We start from the raw sequence: 20,874 nt of genomic DNA, 5'->3' as shown, positions 1-20,874 counted from the left end.
TAAAATAAAAGCTATGTAGCAATTATATTTCTATTATTTCAGGCCATTGCTAAACATAACCCACAACACCGAAGAACCATCGATATGAAAATGTTAACTGCTGCCTTACTTGTGAGTATTACACTTCAGAATTGTGGGCTTCTAAAATGGTTTTAATCTGAAATGCCTGTCTTTGGAATGGTTTGTTTCTTGTCTTCTAAAATTTCACATTTTATTTTTATATTTTTCGTCCATCTCATGTCCAAAGGAATCTAACTTGACTGCACCTTAATATGTAGGTTTAAAGCCAGTGTAAGTGGGACTTGACGAATTTAAAAAAAAACCTGGACCATGAAGAATATATGGCTTCTGCCTGTTTAGTCATGTCTGCTAAGCAGTCTCTTTTGCAAGGGGTGGCCACCAGACAGGAAAACTTCCTGTTTCAGTTGGTCAAAGGAAGGTGGCAGGGTGATGCTCACAATGGACTTTGCTATCAACTGGATTTGTCTCACATGCAACAATGCTGGTCAACATAACTCTACAAGTCAACATTGCTTGGACATTGAATCAATGTGTTTAGAATGATTTAATTGACCTGCATATTTCTGAGACAAAAGTCTGGCTGATGCTGCAACAGTGCCTGTAAAGTTTATCCAAAATTGGCAATACTCCTCTCCAACAACAGACCAGGGATTCTTTGAAGTTGTCCATAGTCTTTGTGTTGAAAGTTATTTGGAACAGGCTGTTCAGTAAATTGTCATTGCTGAGAATCTCTTTGACAATGGTTTCATTCAGGCTCACCATTTCTCCATAGAATGTAAGCATTGATGTAACACTGGCCATGTTATTCCACTGACAAACAACTGTGGGAGCCTGATCACATTTCTGAAACCCAGTTTTGGTCTTTGCCTGACCCGCAAAGAGACAAGCTGCAAGAAATTACGCTTCACAAACTAAAACTTTTAAGTATCCAGGGGCAATGCAGACCCTGCAGCTTTAATGCATGTCCATGCATCATTAGATTCAGCAGACCAAACTCTTCATCCTGCTGATGTTGGCAGCAGAGGGACCTCTTGACCATTAGAGTGCATCTCTTTCATAGGAAGCAAAAGATTGTGCGCTCAAATAAAAATTCTGACAAGGCACAAAATCTGATTGTAATAAATGATAAAGGCCATTCCTGTGTTTGCTATCTCTCTAGGAGAGCTTCTTTTCAGCCTATTTCTGGTTGAGACTGACCACTTAACTTGTGACCTCGTCTTATCCACAAACACACCTACAGACAGAATTTCTCACATATGTAGTAGATACACACGTATGTATGAATGCATATATATATATATATATATTCTCCGTGTGTATATAGAAATGGATTAATATACATGTATATATATATATATTAGCTCCTTTTCTTTTAATGATGCAAATGTTTGCTGCTGTTTTGTATGCTGCCTAAGCTTTGTGTTTCCTGGAACCAACCCAGGACGACTACTCTATTGATCACTGCCATTTAACTGTCTTCCCATACCCAGAAAAAAAACAACTGCTTTTCTATAATGTCCATCAATTCTAGGAAATTCTTTATTCTTGAGTTCTATCTCCACTTCTCATTCAGTGTTACTCAAGTTTCGCCAGGCATTTGTTTACCTTCTCTCAAAATAAAGACAGCTTCAATAAATCAAGAATTTATCTTGTACAGCACTTAATATATGTCTCTTTGGGTTTGTTGTCCAAATTCAGGCCACTGACCACTCAGAATCATTTCTCTTAATTCATTTTTGTGATGTACGGATGTAGGTTAAATACTATTGTTGTATTAATTATAACAGATAATTTTACTAATGATTTTCATTCGTTTAGGATTCTGAGCTAAATTACCAAGACCATATCCTCCTGTTTGACAAAGTTGTTAGAAGTGAACATGATATTGAGTATGTCTTTGATTATTTGGACACTAATCAGAACAATGAGGTAAGCTTTGATTAATCACATCACAAATAAAGATGACACTATTTTGCTCACACTCACACACGCACACAGAGGGTGTCTCAAAAATGCATACTTACTTTAACAGTCGATAACGAAGTTTTCATTTCTTTCTAGATTTTTACCCTTTGAAAATAATCCTTTCTACAAAAGGTACAATGCTGGGGGAGGGGACTAGTCGATTACATCGACCCCGGTACTTGACTGAGGAGATGACAAAGGAACAAGATAATCAGTGCTGCAAAAATTGATATCCCAAAACCACTTGGTATGCTTATACATGCAGGGCCTTACCCCTACCTCTCTCTCTGCCTCATCAAGCATTTCCCATGATTCTCATCCCCTAATTCCTATCACTCCCTGTGGTACCACTTGGCTGCTGTAATCAGCTGAAAGCAGACTCAGCACAGATTACATCCCCTCCCTTCTGGTGGTGATGTCCCTCACTCCCCTCGGAGCCACTCCCATTCCTGATAAGCATCCCTGCCCACACTATTTCTACCAATCACCCACTTTCTGTGCCTTCAGCCATGGCTCTCTCTCTCTCTCTCTCTCATTATTCTCAATGCCTTCTCCCATCTATCATCATAGTCTCTTATAATATGTGTGTGTGTGTGTGTGTGTACACGCATGTACATACATGTATGTGTGCATGTGTGTATACACACAGATATATGTAATGAGTATATGTGTATGCCTGCATGTGTGTATAAATATATACACACACGTGTATGTTTATATAGGAATAAGTGTGTGTGTGTGATTCACCCTGAATGATATTGATATAGAATGCATCAAACTGTCTACAAGCAGCCCTAATCTTAAAGTAACTGTAATGACAATAAGTCCTGGGGTCAATTTGTTCAACTAAAAAACCCTTGAAGGTGGTGCTCCAGCATGGCCAGTCAAATGACTGAAACAAGTAAAAGAATATGTGTGTGTATATATATATGTGTGTGTGTGTGTGTGTGTGTGTATACATGTATATACATATATATATGTGAGTGCATGCATAAATCTTTACCCACACATGTATTTCTGAGTGTCTTTAAATTACAGATCTTAATTGCTCACATATTCAAACTCATTGTATAAGAATTGGCTTATTTTGATTCAGAAAGCAAAAATCCTCTTAGTTCCATTGCTTTTGCCATCACAGCCGAGGTCTCGGTGCCGTGTCATTTTCACATTAATCCACTGATTCTGGTCATTGTATTCTTTTCTTATTGTAGATCGAGTATCAAGAATTGGTTAACTTTCTTGAAACAAAAGGAATTAATGTTCAGTCTCGCTTTCTTGGATACTTTGGCAGACCAGTCTATGACCTACAATCTTACCTTTCAGCATTAACGGAGACCATGTTGACGAATACTAAACGAGCGTTCGTACAGGTATTGATATTAGTTTTATATATGTTATATTTTATTATTAATATTGTTTCCATAATCATTTGTGACCACTTTTGCTGCTGCCAAGGGGCATAACTTTCTAAAAAGTTTCTTCTCTCAACTCCCATGATTTTTTCTTTTTCTTTCATTCTAACTTTTCTCAACTGTCACACTTCTCCGCCTCCAGCAACAAAGAACCATCACCATGACCTTCCCACGAACCCTTCTTCCAGGGACCAGGATTAGGTTTCCCTGAACTCTAATCTACAAAGCCAATTGGTAAAAATCTGCTGAAATGGACCTAATACTGTAACTCATTTTTGCTGAGTTGACGGGAGCAATGTGAAATAAAGTGTCTTGCTCAAGGATAATGTGCTGCTGGGAATTGTACCTACGACCTTACAACTGTGAGCTGAAAACCCTAACCACTGAGCCACATGCCTTCACATATAAGTGTATAAACTAATTCACCATTAGGTAGTATATATAATATATACTAAAAGACACACAGCCTGGAAGTCAGTATTTTCCATAGTAAACGGTAATCATGTAAAAATGCAAGTAGATGTAAAACCATGCACAAATAAGCAGGAATCAGGTGCATGGCATTGACAAGTCTCCAGAAATGGTGAAATGCATCTGTCTTTCTCATGAATCACTGCAGCAATGATGTTTGTTTGCTGCAATATATAATGTTTTTTTTTATCAAAAGCCGACAAAGAGATTTTATCGAATGGTGTGTCTACATTGAGTATGATACCCAGATAGCAATATATTTCAATATATGCAACACTAAAGATATTGAAGTGTCAGAAACTGTACAGCAAGAGAACAAATGCCTGATTATATTTAATCTCATCATCATCATCATCGTTTAATGTCTACCTTCCGTGCTGGCATGGGTTAGATGGTTTGATAGTCGCTGGCAAGCCAGAGAACTGCACCAGACTCCACTGTCTGCTTTGGCACAGTTCCTCTGGCTGGATGCCCTTCCATTTTACAAAATGTGTGCTATTTATGTGGCACTGGCTCAGGTGCTCTTTACATGACACCAGTATTGACAGGGTCGCACGAAACCCCTTCAACTAGGAGAGCAAAAGTAGTACTGAGAGGGAGTGGCTTTGTGCTGGCTGAGAGATTAAAGGTACATGAGGGACAGATACAAGTGTAAAGGTCAACAATTGCAAGTGTCGATTCTACCCATTCACCTTCCTGGAGTTGATTAAAAAATATCAGTTATATATACAAGGTCACTTCTGCTACCTATGTCCTTCAAATGGTCATCTACCAATGTAATTATTCATTAATATGTGTACTACTACTACATCTCATTGTTATATTTTTTTGGTACTATTGTAGGAACGAGATAAACACCGTACGGTTGGTATAAACACAGGTTATATTGACACCAGAGACTTCTGTTTGGAAGACGAAGACAAACAGTTCCTGATTAGGGTAACAGAACTTTTATATTTTGTCTCAGTTCTTTCGTTCTTTCACCTTTCCTCATCTTCTCACAACTTACAAACATAAAAAAAAGAAAGGGTCAGAAAATGTAAAATTGAGAAACTTTGACGCTTTATGATAAAGCTAGTTTTGCTTTATTCTGAAGCATGTACAATCAAAAATCCTATTCCCAAAACACACCCAGAAATTTAGTCATGGGATAAAAGGCTATGATATTTATGTGTCTTCCTACCTTTACCTGCATGAGAATAAAAGAAAGTGATATGATTAATAGTGGGGGGTGGGGGTACCCTGGAGTCTCTTCAGCAAATAAACTAATAGTTAAATCAGTGCTTACACACTTAATGCAGTGAATCAATTCATTTATCTTACATGCATAACAATACAAAATATCAACCTAATTGTGGTCAAGAAAGGCTAAGGGGATCATTGCAATACTTAGATTAATAAAAGTTAATTAAAAACAGAAGTGAACATGGTGTAGAGAGCATGGGTAGACAACTGTGGACATGTTCTGATTTTATTAAACACCATCAGTGAAATGTAAGTTTAATGGTAGAGCTACCTTTAAGATGGCTCGTTATATGACGTGTGTCAACAGCAACTCCATAAACACAGTTGTGTGGTTCAGAAGTTTGCCCCAAGATACCATTGTTTCGGGATCATTCTGTGTGGCACATTGGGCCAAGTGTCCCTTGAGTCAGCCAATGGCCTGTAAGTGGAATTTGGTGGACAGAAGCTTTGTAGGAAAGCCTACCAGAAGGACTGTTGCTGTTTTTGAATAATAGAGTTAATCCACCCCCAATTTAACACAACCGCCTTATACTTGGATGCCTTTAGCAAGCTACATCTGTTGTAAATATTCAGATCGGATATCACAGATGTAAGCAGTATATTTAATGCAGTGTATAGTTGTGCGTATAATATCTACATAACCACAGATATATAGACAGTGTATTTAATGTGGTGTATATTTGTGCTTTAAGTGTGCCAATGCCTGCATAATGTGTGTGTGTGTGTGTGTGTGTGTGTGTGTATGCTTCTGTTCATCTGTATCGATTTTTTTACATCTTTGAAGAATCTAATATTGGTTTATTTTGTGTCTTGCAGCAAGGATGGAACAGTACTGTGGCCTTCTTCCGAGAATACCTCAACACACATCGTGGTGTCTTGAAAAAACGTCGACATCATTCAATTTGCCAAGTAATTCCACTTGCCAGTCCAGACCTTTTATAGCAGCAAACATCAAAGACTTTACTATTTTTATGGGAATTTTTCATCTTACATTATTTCTTTCTCCCACCATCCGGATATAATTTTAAGGGAATTTTTTTTTCTCAAATTCATACATTGTATCGTAGTTTCATTTAAAATATTTAAACTTTGTTCACCCTCTTCAAATTTGGCACATTCATATTTATAATCTTTCCATTGCTGTCAACCAAACAATTTATTCTAGTATTAACCACAACATGGTGATGGCCAATGTTTGGAATGTACTTTTGTCACAGTGGCTAATGTCAGATAATGCTACATTCGTTACAATAATTATAATTTTTCCAGATTTCATGGTCAATGAATTCTAATTTTCAATATGAAAATATTTATTTAAGATGAAATAAAACAAATTTCTCACTAGTATACAATAATCCCTTGCCATATCGCAGTTTATTAATTTAAGCTTACGTCGATTCCTCCGTGGTGTTGTTTTGCATTCATAATAAAATAAATATACACAAATTATAAAAATAATTTTAAAACGTATACAGTACAGTACTGTTTCTACTTCACGGATTTTCACCTATTGCGGGGTGTTTTGGAACGTAACACCTGTGATAGTTGAGGGATTACTGTATTTGCAATAAATCCATACTATCAATAACGATAACTTTCACTTAATTACAGGTGTAACATTACCTGACACTACCAACAAAGACAAAAGTTATCTTCTTCCCAATATTTCTTGTCTTTTATGGTGGCAAATTGGCAGAATTGTTAGCACACTGAGCATAATGTTTAGTGGCATTTCAATCATCTTTACATTCTGAGTTCAAATTCTGACGAGGTTGACTTTGCCTTTTCAGGGTCGATAAAATAAGCACTAGTTGAACACTGGGGTCAATGTTATTGACTTACCCCCTCCCATCCAAATTGCTGGCCTTGTGCAAATATTTGAAACCAGTATTATACTTGTTCTATGACAGGTTACATTCTAGTTAGTATATAGCAATCAAGGGTAATATACCTAACGAGATAAGAGTTATCGTCCTTTCAGGAATGGACAAACAGAGAGATAGAGACACACTGCCAATTACATTATCAGATGGTTTCTGTTATCCTTCTATTTTTCTTTCCTTTGGAATTTAATTTTTTTCAGTTTTAAATGGAGACATATTTAAAAATCATAATTCTATGAAAAGGCAAGCATTGGCATTCACAGAAAATATTCTGTCTTTATTTTAAAAAATAATTTCATATGTTACCAAGTTCTTCTACCAAGTTTTCCATAAGTAAGACTATTTGAACACTAGTATAATGTTTTATACTGACTTATTCACAGAGTCCCTCTGATATATCATAATTCACATAAATGCCATACGATGTCATCTGATACCACATCAAAATATACCAAAATCATGCTATCAACTTTTACACCACACACTGATGTATCACCTCATATACAATTACATGATATACTTTGCCAGATGCTACAGCATCTTGCTATACAACACACAATAACACCACAATGTATCACATTCAACATTATACAACACTGATATTATGTCAAATGATACAAAACCCTACCATATTACATTATTTGCAGGATTTCTCTTACAAATATTCTATTTAGACACCCTATGTTTATTTATTTATATTTTAATTACAGTGCAGCTGTTTTAAACTTTTAACATGCTTAACATCTTCAATCATGTGTGTGTGTGTGTGTGTGTGTGTGTGTGTGTGTGTGTGTGTGTGGCTAAGGAATTCACAAAGCTGCATTGTAGGGATAGATTATGAAGCCTAGTTCAAGGAGAGAAAGCTTTAACACATTTGGGAACATTGAATTTTAATATTTCGTTTCATAATTAAAACAAATTCGGCTTTGAATTAATTCCTCTAAAACAATAATTTAATAATTTCCTATTTGCAGTCAACAAAGCAATTTAACCGATCACAGAACTGGAATAGATGGAATGATGATCCTCAGCATAGAAATTAAAGAACTTTCAGAGTCTATATTACACCCACCCACTCCCACCTGAAACCATTAACAAGGAAGGAGTCAAATTTAACCATTAAACACGAACATTACCCAAGCTGCATCTTCCGTTTTTCAATTTATTTTTAAAAAATGTTTCTACTTTAAAGTATCTAATTCCAGAGAATTCTTGCTATAATTCTGTCTCATTAAATAATAGAAAAATTAAAATACTGAGGCTCTAAAAGATTCTCTCATCCCTCTAACAAATATTGCCATCACTTGCTCTGCCAATAAGATGGCTATTACATGGTGCCTCACCTCCAAAAATTGCTAAAAGTAGCATCCAAATTTCCCTCAAAATCATATCCAGTCATCTTAATCAGATGGTAAGGTCATTCATGGATTGTTTTTGATCCTGTGTCTCTTCAGTCATGGCTGATCTTAGCTTAACCCTTTCGTTACCAACCCAGCTGAAACTGCCTCTGGCTATGACTACAAATGTCTTGTTTTCATAAGTTCTGAATTAAAATCTTCCACCAAACCTTAGTCACAATTCATGTTCCTAACACCAGCTGAATGATAACTAAGTTATTTTACTAAATTCTTTGTTATATTTAAAGTAATTGAAAGAAACACAGAGCATCTCAACAGAAATACAGTAACGAAAAGGTTCAATTCCAGCAGGTAGTTCCTAGCAAATCAAGTTTACAATTTGATTATGATTTTTAGTTGGAATAACTTCCAATGACACATTTCCATGATTGTATACCAAAGAACTGTTACCAGTTTTCCCTTCTTCTCTAAATCTGTTTTTGAATATAAATCAGGCAGAATTCTTAACAGCACTTTGTTTGTCTTTATATTCTAAGTCCAAATTCTGCTATGGTTGACTTTGCCTTTCATCCTTTTCAGGGTTGATAAAATAAGTACCAGTTAAACACTAGGGTCAGTTTAATCGACTTGACTCCTTTCCCAAATATTCTGGCCTTCTGCCAAAATTTGAAACCAATATTTCTGTTTCCAAAAGAATAAGCAATGTCATCATTAAAAAGTTGTATTTTGGTTATTGTTACATTCCTTGTTCCTTTCAAATCTCAGGTTTTATGCTAAGAAATAAATATGAAAGACACAGTGGACTTTGTCTGTTGTCTGTTTTCAAGTGCAATGAAGCACCAAAATCTCCCTGAACAAACAGACAATCATCTTTAAGTGAGAATTTACTTCAAACCTCCATATTAATAATGAAAAATTTTCAATAGTTTACAATACTCAATTCACAATAAGCCCAAACAAAATATCTAAATGAACAATTCTTTGCTTGGTTATCTCAAAGCTACAGATTTCATTAAAGACATTTAACCAAAGCTACTCATAAACAATATAAATTGCTACATCTTTTTTTTATATATTAATAATGGTGAAATTTTTATCAAATTTTTCTTAAAAATCTTTTGCACAATTTTCATCTTTGAAAAAGGAAATTAGATTGTTAAAAAATTGAGGTAACTTATTGACTGAAGTTTTTAAGATATATTTCTTAATGTTTGATTAATCAAACATCTTATAGCTATAAAATATATCAAATTTTGAATACTTAACTTCTAATTATATGTGTGTGTGTGTGTGTGTGTGTGTGTGTGCACATATATAGGCGTGTATCATCATCATCATCGTTTAACGTCCGCTTTCCATGCTAGCATGGGTTGGACGATTTGACTGAGGACTGGTGAAACCGGATGGCAACACCAGGCTCAAATAAACCCAAAAAGAAAACTCATACTCATCTTTATATATCTTGGAATTTTAAAATTATATTTTTGGTATCAAATTTTCCCTGTTCTCCCACGAAACTCTTTCATCTGATATCGTTAATATTTTCTCTATTCATTTGATTCTCTCGCTGTTGTTTCTTTTCTATCTTTTTGCCATGGAAATTCATTTGTATTTTGTTATTTGTTGTTTGTTGATTGTAATTTTCAAATACAAAAAAGAATATTGCAACAGGTAAAGAGCCAAACTCATCTTTCCAATTTTTTCTTTGTTGATCTACCACAAAATCAAAAATTGTGTACTGTAAACCGATAATCCATCGGAACTTATTTAACAAATTCACTTTTGATGGATCATAAAATCATGATTCATTAAAACAAAGGCTTTAAATTGAGAACAATTAAAAAAGAAAGTCAATAATATTCTCAAATCTAATCTAATAACATTTATATAACATTAATTAAAATACATAATTTAATTTTTTTTTCTTTCCTTTGCACTGTATTGGAAGTCTTAAGAAATCAAGATTACATAAAATGAAGGAGTTTGGATAACTGCTGGTTTATATCGCTATAAAAAGGCTTCCACACTATTTTTATTTATTTAAGATTTTCTGCTTCTTTTTATGAACTTTGTACAGGTTGTTGTCGACTTACAACCTATCCAACTTTACAATGATTGGGGCACCAGCTCCCGGCAGCAATAATAAATAGTCCAGTTGAAATCCAATGGGTTTAATTTCTTAGAAATTAACCTGTCTATGGATGATATCAGCTTCCTCTAGGTTTGGTTATCGATTGCCACTGTGTTAGATGACTATCCTGTCATGGAGACATCAAGGCAACCTTGTATTTGTTTATAAGACGACAGCTTGAGACTCCGAAACTTTTGACTAACACCAGTATAATAGTATAATACAGAAAGCTGTGTGTGACTTTTTACCTGAGAATGTACTTCAAGAATGTGAAAATATAAAACAAAACTATGTAGACTTATAGGTCGACTTACGACCAGTCATTCGGAACCAATCATGGTTGTAAGTCAACGATAACCTGTATACTGTTCTTTAAACATGGCATTTATTTTATATTATATATAATATCATTATGGTATATTCATATAATTATCTCATTATATATATATGTTCAAGTTTACCTCTTAATTATGTTCATTGCACCTAGTTTCAATACTGATGGTTACTACTTGTGTGTGTGTTAATCACAACATTTATTTTAGCATTACATCATTATATATTCCGGATCTGATCACTGAAACTGGGTGGGGATTAGCCCCAGAGACGAACAATTTACAACCAAGGCCTTAGGGTCAGCCTCTTTTAAAGGTAATATTTCCTATTTCTCTAAACAATTGTTGCAACAGATTTTCAGTTCAGAGCAGCCAATACAGAGTGGAAGTGATGAGACCGCTTGCAAAATACTGTCTCACACACACACACACACTAACCCACCAACACCACACAATGTCACTAAAATATACTAAATACTGTTAATTGCTATATAATTTTTTTTTTTTTATCTGTGATAGATTTTTAGTTGCTCTGTTTTTAACCCCAGGTTGGTCCTGGTTAAGTTGATCTGTGATTAAGCCTTTAGTATTCAGACTATTCTGCTGTATGTAATGCATATTCATTCATATTGTTTTGTACTGTCTCAGTGCTTAGAAATTTTGATGATGTGTCTATTTTTAAAATGACATTGTAGGGCAGGTGTGAGAGACTTGATGTGGTTGGTTTGAAAGTAAAACATGTAGAATGTTTAGGCTGGTTTAAATGCTAATTGATTAAGACATTCCAACCATGACATTTTCCTTAAATTAATTTTTTTAAAAAATATTTTTGTCATTGACATCTCGTCATTTTCTCTGGATTTTTTCTCAGATTTTTTGAATTATAAACATCTTGTATTCTGACTCTTTAAAATGATGGAGAATTGTATGAGGAGAAGATTTGTCTTCTATGGCAGTAGCAGCCCAAATAAACTTTAGATTCCGCAGAATTTCTTTGATGTAGATCAGGCTGTCATGAGATCAAAGTGAAAAACCATTCAGACTCAACTGTTGTAATGACTTAATAATTTGGGTTCAGTTCCTACTTAAACCAAAGACAATGCCTCCATGTGGTTGCTTGACCTAGAAATTATAACTAAATGTCTTTCAAGCCATACCCCATTGTCTTGAAAACAGAGGGACACACCAGATGTTACAGTCCTATATATGCAATCCTCAAGAAGAGGACAGATGGTCAGTATGTCTTTGGCCATAAGTATGCTCAGTCTACAACTGACCTGGGGCTACACAACAACAGCAGTGGCTTTAGCTGCTTACATAAGTGACTGGTCAGTTAACAAATCTGTAAATTTGACAAAGATACAGCATTGACACATTGCTAGGATACAAAGTATGAAGCTATTCGCTATGATCAAACTAAAAATCTCTATTGATCTCACCAAATTTACAAAAGAGAACCAACTAAAAATAGAAAAGCCATCAACTTGAGTCCAAGTTAAGTCTTGTTACACAACCACAATACAGACATCAGAGCCAGACAAAACGGTTCTTCATATCAAATTCTCCATCTCTCTACATTTTTCTCTTGTTCTTCCATGAGTCAAGAAAATAAGTGACTCTAACATATTAATTTCAAAGTAATTAATTATATTTAATATCAATTAATATAAATTCCACTATAATTAATTATATCAATCAACGTCAACAATTAGCCTTCTGTCTCAGTAAGAAACCGTTTACATTAAAGGTTCAGATGTGGAAATATACAAAGAGAAAGTCTGCAGGTAATCCCACCTGCGGCCCTGGGACATAGAAAACCATTGGTGTTATCTTGCATACATACACACTTAAGTTCAGACTAAAATAAAAGGTTTTAATAGAGCAATGCTTATAAACCCATTTATGCAAATTTATTCACAGACAATCTCATACATATAATTTCTCATATACAACAATCCATATATTGCCAGCAATATACAACCCACTGCATGTATACAGTCTGCTATCAATGTGTGGGTGTATACACACACACACACACACACACATACAAATTCTCGGGTGAGGCATGGCTGTGTGGTAAGAAGTTTACTTCCAAACTACATGGTTCCAGGTTCAGTCCTGCTGCCTGGCACCTTGGGCAAATGTCTTCTACTATAGCTTTGGGATGACCAAATGCTTGTGAGTGAATTTACAAGACAGAAACTGAAAGAAGCCTGTTGTATACATACTTGTCGCCATCACTGCTTGACAACCAGTGTTGGTGTGTTTACACCCATAACTTAGCAGTTGGGCAAAAGAGATGGATAGAATATCGGGCTTTTAAATATATAAGCAATGGGGCCAATTCGTTTGATTAAAATTCTACAAGGTGGTGCCCCAGCATGGCCATAGTCTAATGACAGAAACAAGTAAAAAAAGAAAAGAATACGCAGAATCATTCATTTTGTCAAAATGCCGTGCATTAGCCCTGAAATATGCCCAAGAGCAATAACCAACGCTTTGGTCCCAGAACAATTGTCATTTGTTTTGAATATTTTCAATGCTGGCTCCGTCTCTTCCATTTATAAGTTGTTCATTTTTAGCCTTTTTACTTGCTATAAGCGTTTCGAGTGAATTAAGCTACGAAATTCTTACATTCTCTTGATTTCCTGTAAGTTGAACTGCCTTGTGGTTCCAGCAGACAGAATGGAAAAATCGTTGCCCCAGAAGATGGCAAAGGGGATGCTCTGGAACAGCCTCTCTCTGACTCATGTGGACAGCCATCTCCACCCTAATAGCAGTAAACAGGGGTACATATAAAATCCTTTTTGCTCCCACTTGATCAGATCCTCTCCAACCACATTCCTTTAGGATCGTTCAAGGTTCAGCAGTCCAAGATATCAGCTTTTATTCACCACTTCTGCTCATGTATCTGTATACACATATTTATGAAGAGCAATGTATTTACATAACACTGAATGGGGCAGGCAGTTAATGTACCTGGAACAATATAACACCTTTTTCTCTATTATGGTTAGGAATTTACAATTAGTTAGATATTTACAATTCTCTGAACAAATAATTCCATTTTGTATCATGACATCTCAAGATAAGAATCCCAATTAAATCTATTTGAATTAATCAAATGTCACCAGTCTTTTCTATCTCTGTTTATTCACAGATTTTGTATACTTATAACATAACCTAAAAATGAAACCATTTACAAATCTATAGCAAGAACTCACTGCCAGAATCTTAATAGGAAATGGTGATTCCTAAGAAAAATGCGACAATCATTTAGGTGAAGCTGCTATTATTTCTTCTGTGGGAGATAATTAAATTATATCAAATATTTAATTCATTTTGTCATTGTGAAATTAGTTGCATGGTTCATTGTAACCCTATCTCAATACTTTACAAACACATCTGTACAAGTGTCAGTAAGTCATTCAAATGCTTCATTTAAATAATTCTCTTTAAAGATTATCAACTCATTCTGAGGCCCTATTCCGAATTACAACTGGTCAAACTGATAAGAAATGTCAGGTGATTGCCGTGTTAAAGACAACAGTTTAAGGAAAGCCATCACCAACTCTGTGCAGCATCCATGGCTTCAAGTTTTAACTCTGCAATTGTTGAGTTTGCTTAAATCTAATGCTGTACTCTAGGGTAGATAAAAATAGACCCCTGTAATCAGTGGGAACACTGAAAATGAATGAGTGTTTTGTTAGCATGCAGTGATGAGATGAAGCAATTTGGGGAGACGAGGAACTCCTGTCAGTTTACTCATTCTATAAAATTTTGTAAATGTTAGAACTACAAGAGAACCAAGAGTTTTCTATGAGTTGGCATTAACCTTTGCTACTCTTCCCTCCCTGCCTTCCAGAAGCCTGTAAATCTATCTATTCTGTATAATGTATTCAGTTGTTTACGGAGGGAGACAATATCAATAAATGTGAATTCTCTGTATTTCATTTATCTGTGATATCTGCTGATAGTCACCAAAATATTCACTCAAAGCTGACAACATCAGCACTATTTAATGCCCGTTTTCCATGCTGGTATGGGTTGGACAGTTTGAATGAAAAACTGGTAAGCTGGAGAGCTGCACCAGGCTCCCCAATTGTTTAATTTGGCATAGTTTCTACAGCTAGATGCCCTTCCTAATGCCAACCACTCTAGAGAGTGGCACTTGGTGCTTTCTACATGGCACCAGCAGAGGTGTTTTTTAAACTAATTTAAATTCAGACCCGATACACTCACAATACCTCTGTTGGGACTTTAAGAAGTTTTATCAGAGAATTTGGGGTGGATAGTGGAATAAATTTGTTGTTAGTATTTATCAGTCATTCACTCACTTCTGTGATATAAATTATAAATCTATTTCTAGAAATTTCTTCAACTTTTCTTTCCATAACCTCTTCAGATTTTGTTAATAAAATATGGCTACTATATTAGATATACAGCTATATGATCCATACAGGTTTCTGTTTTATACACAAATGCCTACTTGCAAAAGCATAATTAAATGCATGTTTAAACATAGGCTTTTCTTTCTTCTTGTTTTCTTAGAAATTACAAATTGATTAAAATAAATGATTTTTTTTTCAAATCAAAAGAATGCAAAGAAAAAAAAACACACTTTTCAAAGAAAATTTTCCAATAAAAACTTGAACCAAAATAAAAATTGAATTCAATTTCCTATCCTTCATTTTGCACACACATACACACACACACACACACACTTATTCGTTTTTTGGCAGCTATTTTTTGATAATTTCTGAGATGTTTTTTTTCTCTAAATTTTTACATTTTGCATGGTGCCATGATTGTATTTCATACTAATAAAGGTTACATTTTATTCTATGGTTTTGAAAGTTTATTCAATAAAATTGATTTCTTTGATGAGACACAAGAATAATATTCTTGCGAGTAGAGACATAATTTGATCAACGTCCCTCTCTCGCTCCATAGTCTCCATCCTTTGGTCATTCCTGGTGTGGATAATCAACACAGGGAAAGTTCCTCTCCAAAGCACAAGGTTTCCTGTGGAAGACCAGCAGTTGCGCCTGCATACAAGTCTCTCCACACCACCAATGGTGTTCAAGAGAAAAGCCAGGGTGATGCAGTTCAGTGCCAGTCTCACTGCAAATGCTGACATCAGAAAGAACCAGAATCAATACAAGACATCCAACCCAATGTTCCAACAGTTCTACATATTCACTCCTCTGCAATTGCTTCTTATTTTGTTGACCCTTGAAAACATGAAAGGCTAAGTCAACACCAGCAAGATTTGAACTCAGATTGCAGATGATTAGAAATATCATGAGGTATTATTATATCTAATGGCATTGCCAGCTCACCCTCTTTACCTCTAGCAAAGGGGGAAAAATTATTCCAAGCAAACTGGTCGTAGCTTCCATCAGCTAGAATAATACAACAAAGTGTATGATTTTAGATAAGTTTGAAAGAGGAGGGCGGGGGCAGAGAGATCTGAGTGAATGCTTTTTTAAAAAAAAATCTTAACAACTAAAAGATTATTTTCCTCTTTCTCAGAAGAGACAGACCCTAAAACATCAGATTTAGGGAAGAGATTAAATTAGATATAATAATGGGCAGGAGAAGGTAATGTGTTGTGTCATGTTATTTTAGTTCAAATACCATGAAGACATGTTCTAAAGTAAAGTTAGGAAGTGCATATTGGTAATGCAATAAATGTTTACATTTTAAACTTAGTGAAACTAGCAGATATATATATATAACAGAGAAAAGAAAATGACAAAAAACGGGAAGAATTGGTTGGGAATGATCATAAAAGGAATTGTTAGAAAATCCATAAAACAATATCTGACTAAGATGGTAGACAAACTTCAAAGGTGGTGCTTCAGTATGGATGCAGTCCTATGGCTAAAATCATTAAAAGAATGTTGTGGGCTGCAATTTGCCTTTTGAAAAATTTCCAAGTTGCCAAAATGAAAACAAGAAATCCAAGAGGACAATACTTTGTAGATAGTTAGGTGAGTATGTAATGATCAGAAGAGTAGGGCCCAGGGTGAGTGTGGGTAAGGAATGGGGGTCGAACTTGAAATAGAGTGGACTGAGTTTTTTTTTTCTTGTGGCACATAAAAAGCAGGCAGTCCACTCTGCTGTGTGGTTGGTGTTAGGAATGGCATCGAAACATAAAAACCGTGCCAAAACAGACACAGAAGTAGAGTTTCTGCTTGGCCAGTTTCTGTCAAACTACCCAACCCATGAAAAGAGGGTGAATGATATTTGTTTACTATAATATCGTAAGACTGACAGATTTCAAATCTGTGCAAATAATTCAAACATTTTTGTTAACACATTTCAATAATATTAATAAAAGAAACCTGTTACAAATGAAGAAACAGGTGTGAATGAATGGCAAACAGGTTGTGTTTATAGTCGCAGCACACGAGGTATTTCCCTTTCCAACTATTTATAATTTATTGGATGTTTCTAAGTTTAGTTTACAGTTCAGAGACTAGAAACGGTAAGTAAGCAAGTTATTTTAAAATACTAACTAAATAAACAAAATTTATAATAATTTCTAACTTGGGTACAAAACCACAAGGTAACGTTGACTTCGAAAAAAAAAAATTAACTAAATAACTTAATCCAGGAAAATAAATGACAGGAACAGTTCAATAAATGAATATGTTTCTTCTCTTTCTTCATTGTTATATTTGAGATATTAAATAAAACGTTGTTCATTTTCACCTGTACGTAAAAATATTGTATAAATTATCATTGTCAGGTAGTTAATTATATGATTTAAAATATTGTTGTAGTATTTATAGTAATTAAAAGAAGTATGTATTTACCTGGCCCAGACTAACTTTCTACCTGTGATTTTTATTTCCGTTTGCCAACTTACTACTATAAACTATTATATATTCCCGTTTTCCATTAATAATATTCAAACATTGTTTTGTAGCTCGATTTATGCATAAACTATTTTACACACAAAAGTTGTAATTACTACTGTTAGATAAATAAACTGTTTATTCAGTTTTGTGGCCTGACCGTAATTATAGTTTCAGAATTGTTCTTGATCTGAAACCGTGTGATAAAAATGAAACAACTACGTCGTAGAAGAATCAATATAAACCTTAAAGAGAAGAAGAAAGACATTAATAAATATATGTGGTTCCTGAAATAAATGTTAAATAATAATTCCGTTGTCCATTTACGACTTTTGTCAGTCACAGTTTAAGTTTGTGAAAAATAAAAGTCACATAACGATGAAATTATTATTTCACGGTAATGTTAGATCAATTCCTTTATCAAAACAGAAACTGTGAATTGTTCGATTAAGTACACAAACTCTAAACAAGTCACTGGTTGAATAAAAGAAGATAAAACATTGCTATGACATTGCTTCACTTCCTCATCAACTTGCAGGATCACCACTACTTCCGTAGTCGAACAGAACAAAATCCTTAAAGTATCGGGTCCTTGTCAGTGAATCATTTGCAATATTTGACATTTGAGGCGTTTGGAGGGGCTGGGCCGCTAACAACGAAGTTCTTGTCATCGTTGGCAGCTCACCTTATCGAGGTATCAGTGGAGACTCGTGAGCGTGCTTAGCTGTTCTTGGCGTCCTAGCCTCGCCATCCACCTGTAGTTAATGCCGCCAGCGTGTTGGTTCCGCTGAACCTTGTGGTGTGCCACCAACTGAGGCACTTGGTGTTGAATTTTTTGAAATAGTGTTCTGGATGTGTTATAGTTTTTTAATGCATTTGCTTAGTTGATCGGTTGTGGTCTAACTACAGATGTGTACCCCCACCCGACTTTGTTGCCTCGCAACTTCCAGGAAAATGGATACTTTTTAACGAAATCTTCAACAAATACCTCTTAGATGCTATGGATCTAGAGTATATAAAGGAATTTTCCGAGAGGTGGGGAGAGGAGTTTCGGAAAATTTACACGATCCGAATTTTTTCTCTCATAACTTTCAGGAAAACGAGTATCTTGTAATGAAATTTAGTTAATATAAGAACTGACTCCCCTTAACGAAAAAAACCCCAAAAAACCCAGCCTGCTAGGTGTTAAAAATCGTGTAGAAAACGAATATGAAAAATAAAATTTGCGCAAACGAACGTGAGGTGGGGGAGAGGACTTTCGGAAAATTCACAAGATCCGATTTCCCCCTTATAACTTTCAGGAAAATGAATATATATTGATGAAATTTTATAGAGATGCCGCACAAATTACGATTATTAAGACATTTCGATTTAAAATTACGATTATAAAGACATAGGTGCTGAGCCGGTGACTAAACTTGTAGTATTTTGTTATATTACTCCAATGAATGGATCTGTTACATCTCAAGCACAAATTAAAAAAAAAATTAACTACTTTAAGAGGAAAAAAAAAACCCGACGTGTACGATAGATATGTAAAATACATTTTGTGTACTTCTTCCTCTGTTCATTCGGATAATTGTTGCACGCACGCACACACAAACAAACAAAAATTCTCTAGGCATTTAGCTGTTATTTTTAGCATATCGAGTTTCGTGGCGAGGGCTTCACATGCAAACGGACAAGACAGCTGTTCATTTTCACTTTTAGACAGCGGAATGAAGTGGCGAGAGGCCACTCCTGCGCCTAATTCTGTAAAAACTTTTTTTCTGTAAGGTATCAAAAAAATTAAATAAGGAGAAAATAAGAATATATTAACCCTTACCTTTATTTCACGTTGAGATCAACTGTAATTTTACAAACCATTTTTTTCATTTCAAGAGAAAACCAAACCCAAACAGTTTAATATGGGACAAGACGCTTTTATGACAGAGACTGTTGTTATACGATAGAAAGAGAGAGGGAAAAAATATTTCGGTTCCCTTTATGCTTCAATTAAAAATATTATTTTCTACATTTTAAATGACTAAAATTATTGCTTTATAGATACTTCTTTCGAAGTTCCACTTTTGTTATTGACGCATCTGGTGGTATTAAGTTAGACATGGCCTGGACCAATCTTTGGCTAAAACCTATCCAAGTTTCTCGCGCAGGCGAGCTAAGGTGCACGTGTTTTGCATAGCTCCCGCCAGTGGGAACTCAAAGAATGAAGTGGAACTCAATCCAGCTTTTCAACAGAAAAGCCTTTGAAACTCCTGATTTTGTAATCACAAGGCAATAATGTAGTCTCTATGAAGACTTACATAATATTATATGCCATAAAACAAATACAAATTGGCAGTGCCTGCAAGAACTTCAGGAATTGGTTCCAAACTCTATGATAGGTAGCATCTTATTGAGAACCTTCATGTTACCATCGTTACAGACCCGTGAGTACATAGTAAATTTTTTCCAGCCTTATATATACATATATATATATACACACACACACACATTGATCTTGCATTTCATACGTTCAAACATATTCCGTCTCCTACAAAAGTGATCCGAGAAGGAGACCAACATTCTCATAAACGCATGGTTCTGTCATTCTCAGACTGAAGACAGACGCTTCGTAACCGAATTACTTTGCCAAAGCAACATTCAAACTGTTCGATAACCGATCGGAGAAGCAGATGCAAAATAAATCCAAACATATATTCGTCCCTCGTTTAATTTTGAGATGCTTCGACGTGTATTTTCTCCATCTACCCTTCAACAACCAGAACAGAAACTGCCGCGGTCACTCCTGGCCCATTTAATGAGCCTTTAAATTCAACAATTAGCAGTCCTTCATATTCTTCGTTCCCTCCCCACAATTGACCCATCATCATCATTGCCACCTTTCTCTAACTGCAGCCACCACAACGACACAATCGACCACCATGGTCACTCCTCTAGCGCAAGCGTCTCTTTACGATTGTGCAATAACAGAACACATCGCTAGGATTTCAGAATTTGTATCGCCCCCGAATATGGTTCAGGTCTCGGTGGACATTGGAATTAGACACTGAGGGAAAATGGCTGTAACTTTTTTATTTTTTAATTTTGACGATTTTCGTCTTCGATAATGTGTTCTATATGTCACGGTCATGCGATTCCCCCCCCCCCCCAAAAAAAATGTTGGACCCCATCCCTCCCCCACTCCACC

General features: G+C 35.3%; 3 protein-coding genes across 10 annotated transcripts in view; 2 read left to right on the top strand and 1 right to left on the bottom strand.

Moving 5' to 3' along the window:
• The window catches only part of LOC106879483 (uncharacterized), a 45,974-nt gene extending 35,590 nt beyond the window's left edge, over positions 1 to 10,384 (top strand). For 2 of the 4 annotated variants that reach the window (XR_016243002.1, XR_016243003.1), the window contains exons 9-14: positions 43 to 111; positions 1,840 to 1,950; positions 3,198 to 3,356; positions 4,713 to 4,808; positions 5,931 to 9,677; positions 9,772 to 10,384. Coding sequence is in view for 2 of the 4 variants with exons in the window: in XM_014929074.3 (XP_014784560.1) it covers positions 43 to 111; positions 1,840 to 1,950; positions 3,198 to 3,356; positions 4,713 to 4,808; positions 5,931 to 6,056 (561 nt within the window). In the remaining 2 variants the exon portion in view is untranslated. Of the gene's footprint in view, positions 1 to 42; positions 112 to 1,839; positions 1,951 to 3,197; positions 3,357 to 4,712; positions 4,809 to 5,930 lie in introns of all 4 variants that reach the window. The other 2 variants (XM_014929074.3, XM_014929075.3) reach the window with 1 other exon arrangement.
• The window catches only part of LOC106879484 (tRNA N6-adenosine threonylcarbamoyltransferase, mitochondrial), a 136,475-nt gene that overhangs the window by 86,469 nt on the left and 29,132 nt on the right, over positions 1 to 20,874 (bottom strand). Inside the window, exon 1 of one of the 2 annotated variants that reach the window (XM_014929078.3) lies at positions 19,510 to 19,612. The exons of the other annotated variant lie outside the window; for it this stretch is intronic. The gene's annotated coding sequence lies outside the window, so the exon portion shown is untranslated. Of the gene's footprint in view, positions 1 to 19,509; positions 19,613 to 20,874 lie in introns of those variants that run through there. 2 annotated transcript variants of the gene reach the window in all.
• The window catches only part of LOC106879487 (uncharacterized), a 30,018-nt gene continuing 26,065 nt past the window's right edge, over positions 16,922 to 20,874 (top strand). Inside the window, exon 1 of one of the 4 annotated variants that reach the window (XM_014929089.3) lies at positions 16,922 to 17,311. The gene's annotated coding sequence lies outside the window, so the exon portion shown is untranslated. Of the gene's footprint in view, positions 17,312 to 19,975; positions 20,114 to 20,874 lie in introns of those variants that run through there. The other 3 variants (XM_014929090.3, XM_089356932.1, XM_014929088.3) reach the window with 3 other exon arrangements.

The sequence above is a fragment of the Octopus bimaculoides genome, chromosome 9 (genome assembly GCF_046866305.1).
Source record: "Octopus bimaculoides isolate indiv1 chromosome 9, ASM4686630v1, whole genome shotgun sequence".
NCBI classification, from domain to species: Eukaryota; Metazoa; Mollusca; class Cephalopoda; order Octopoda; family Octopodidae; genus Octopus; species Octopus bimaculoides.
This window is presented reverse-complemented; position numbering and strand designations above follow the sequence as displayed.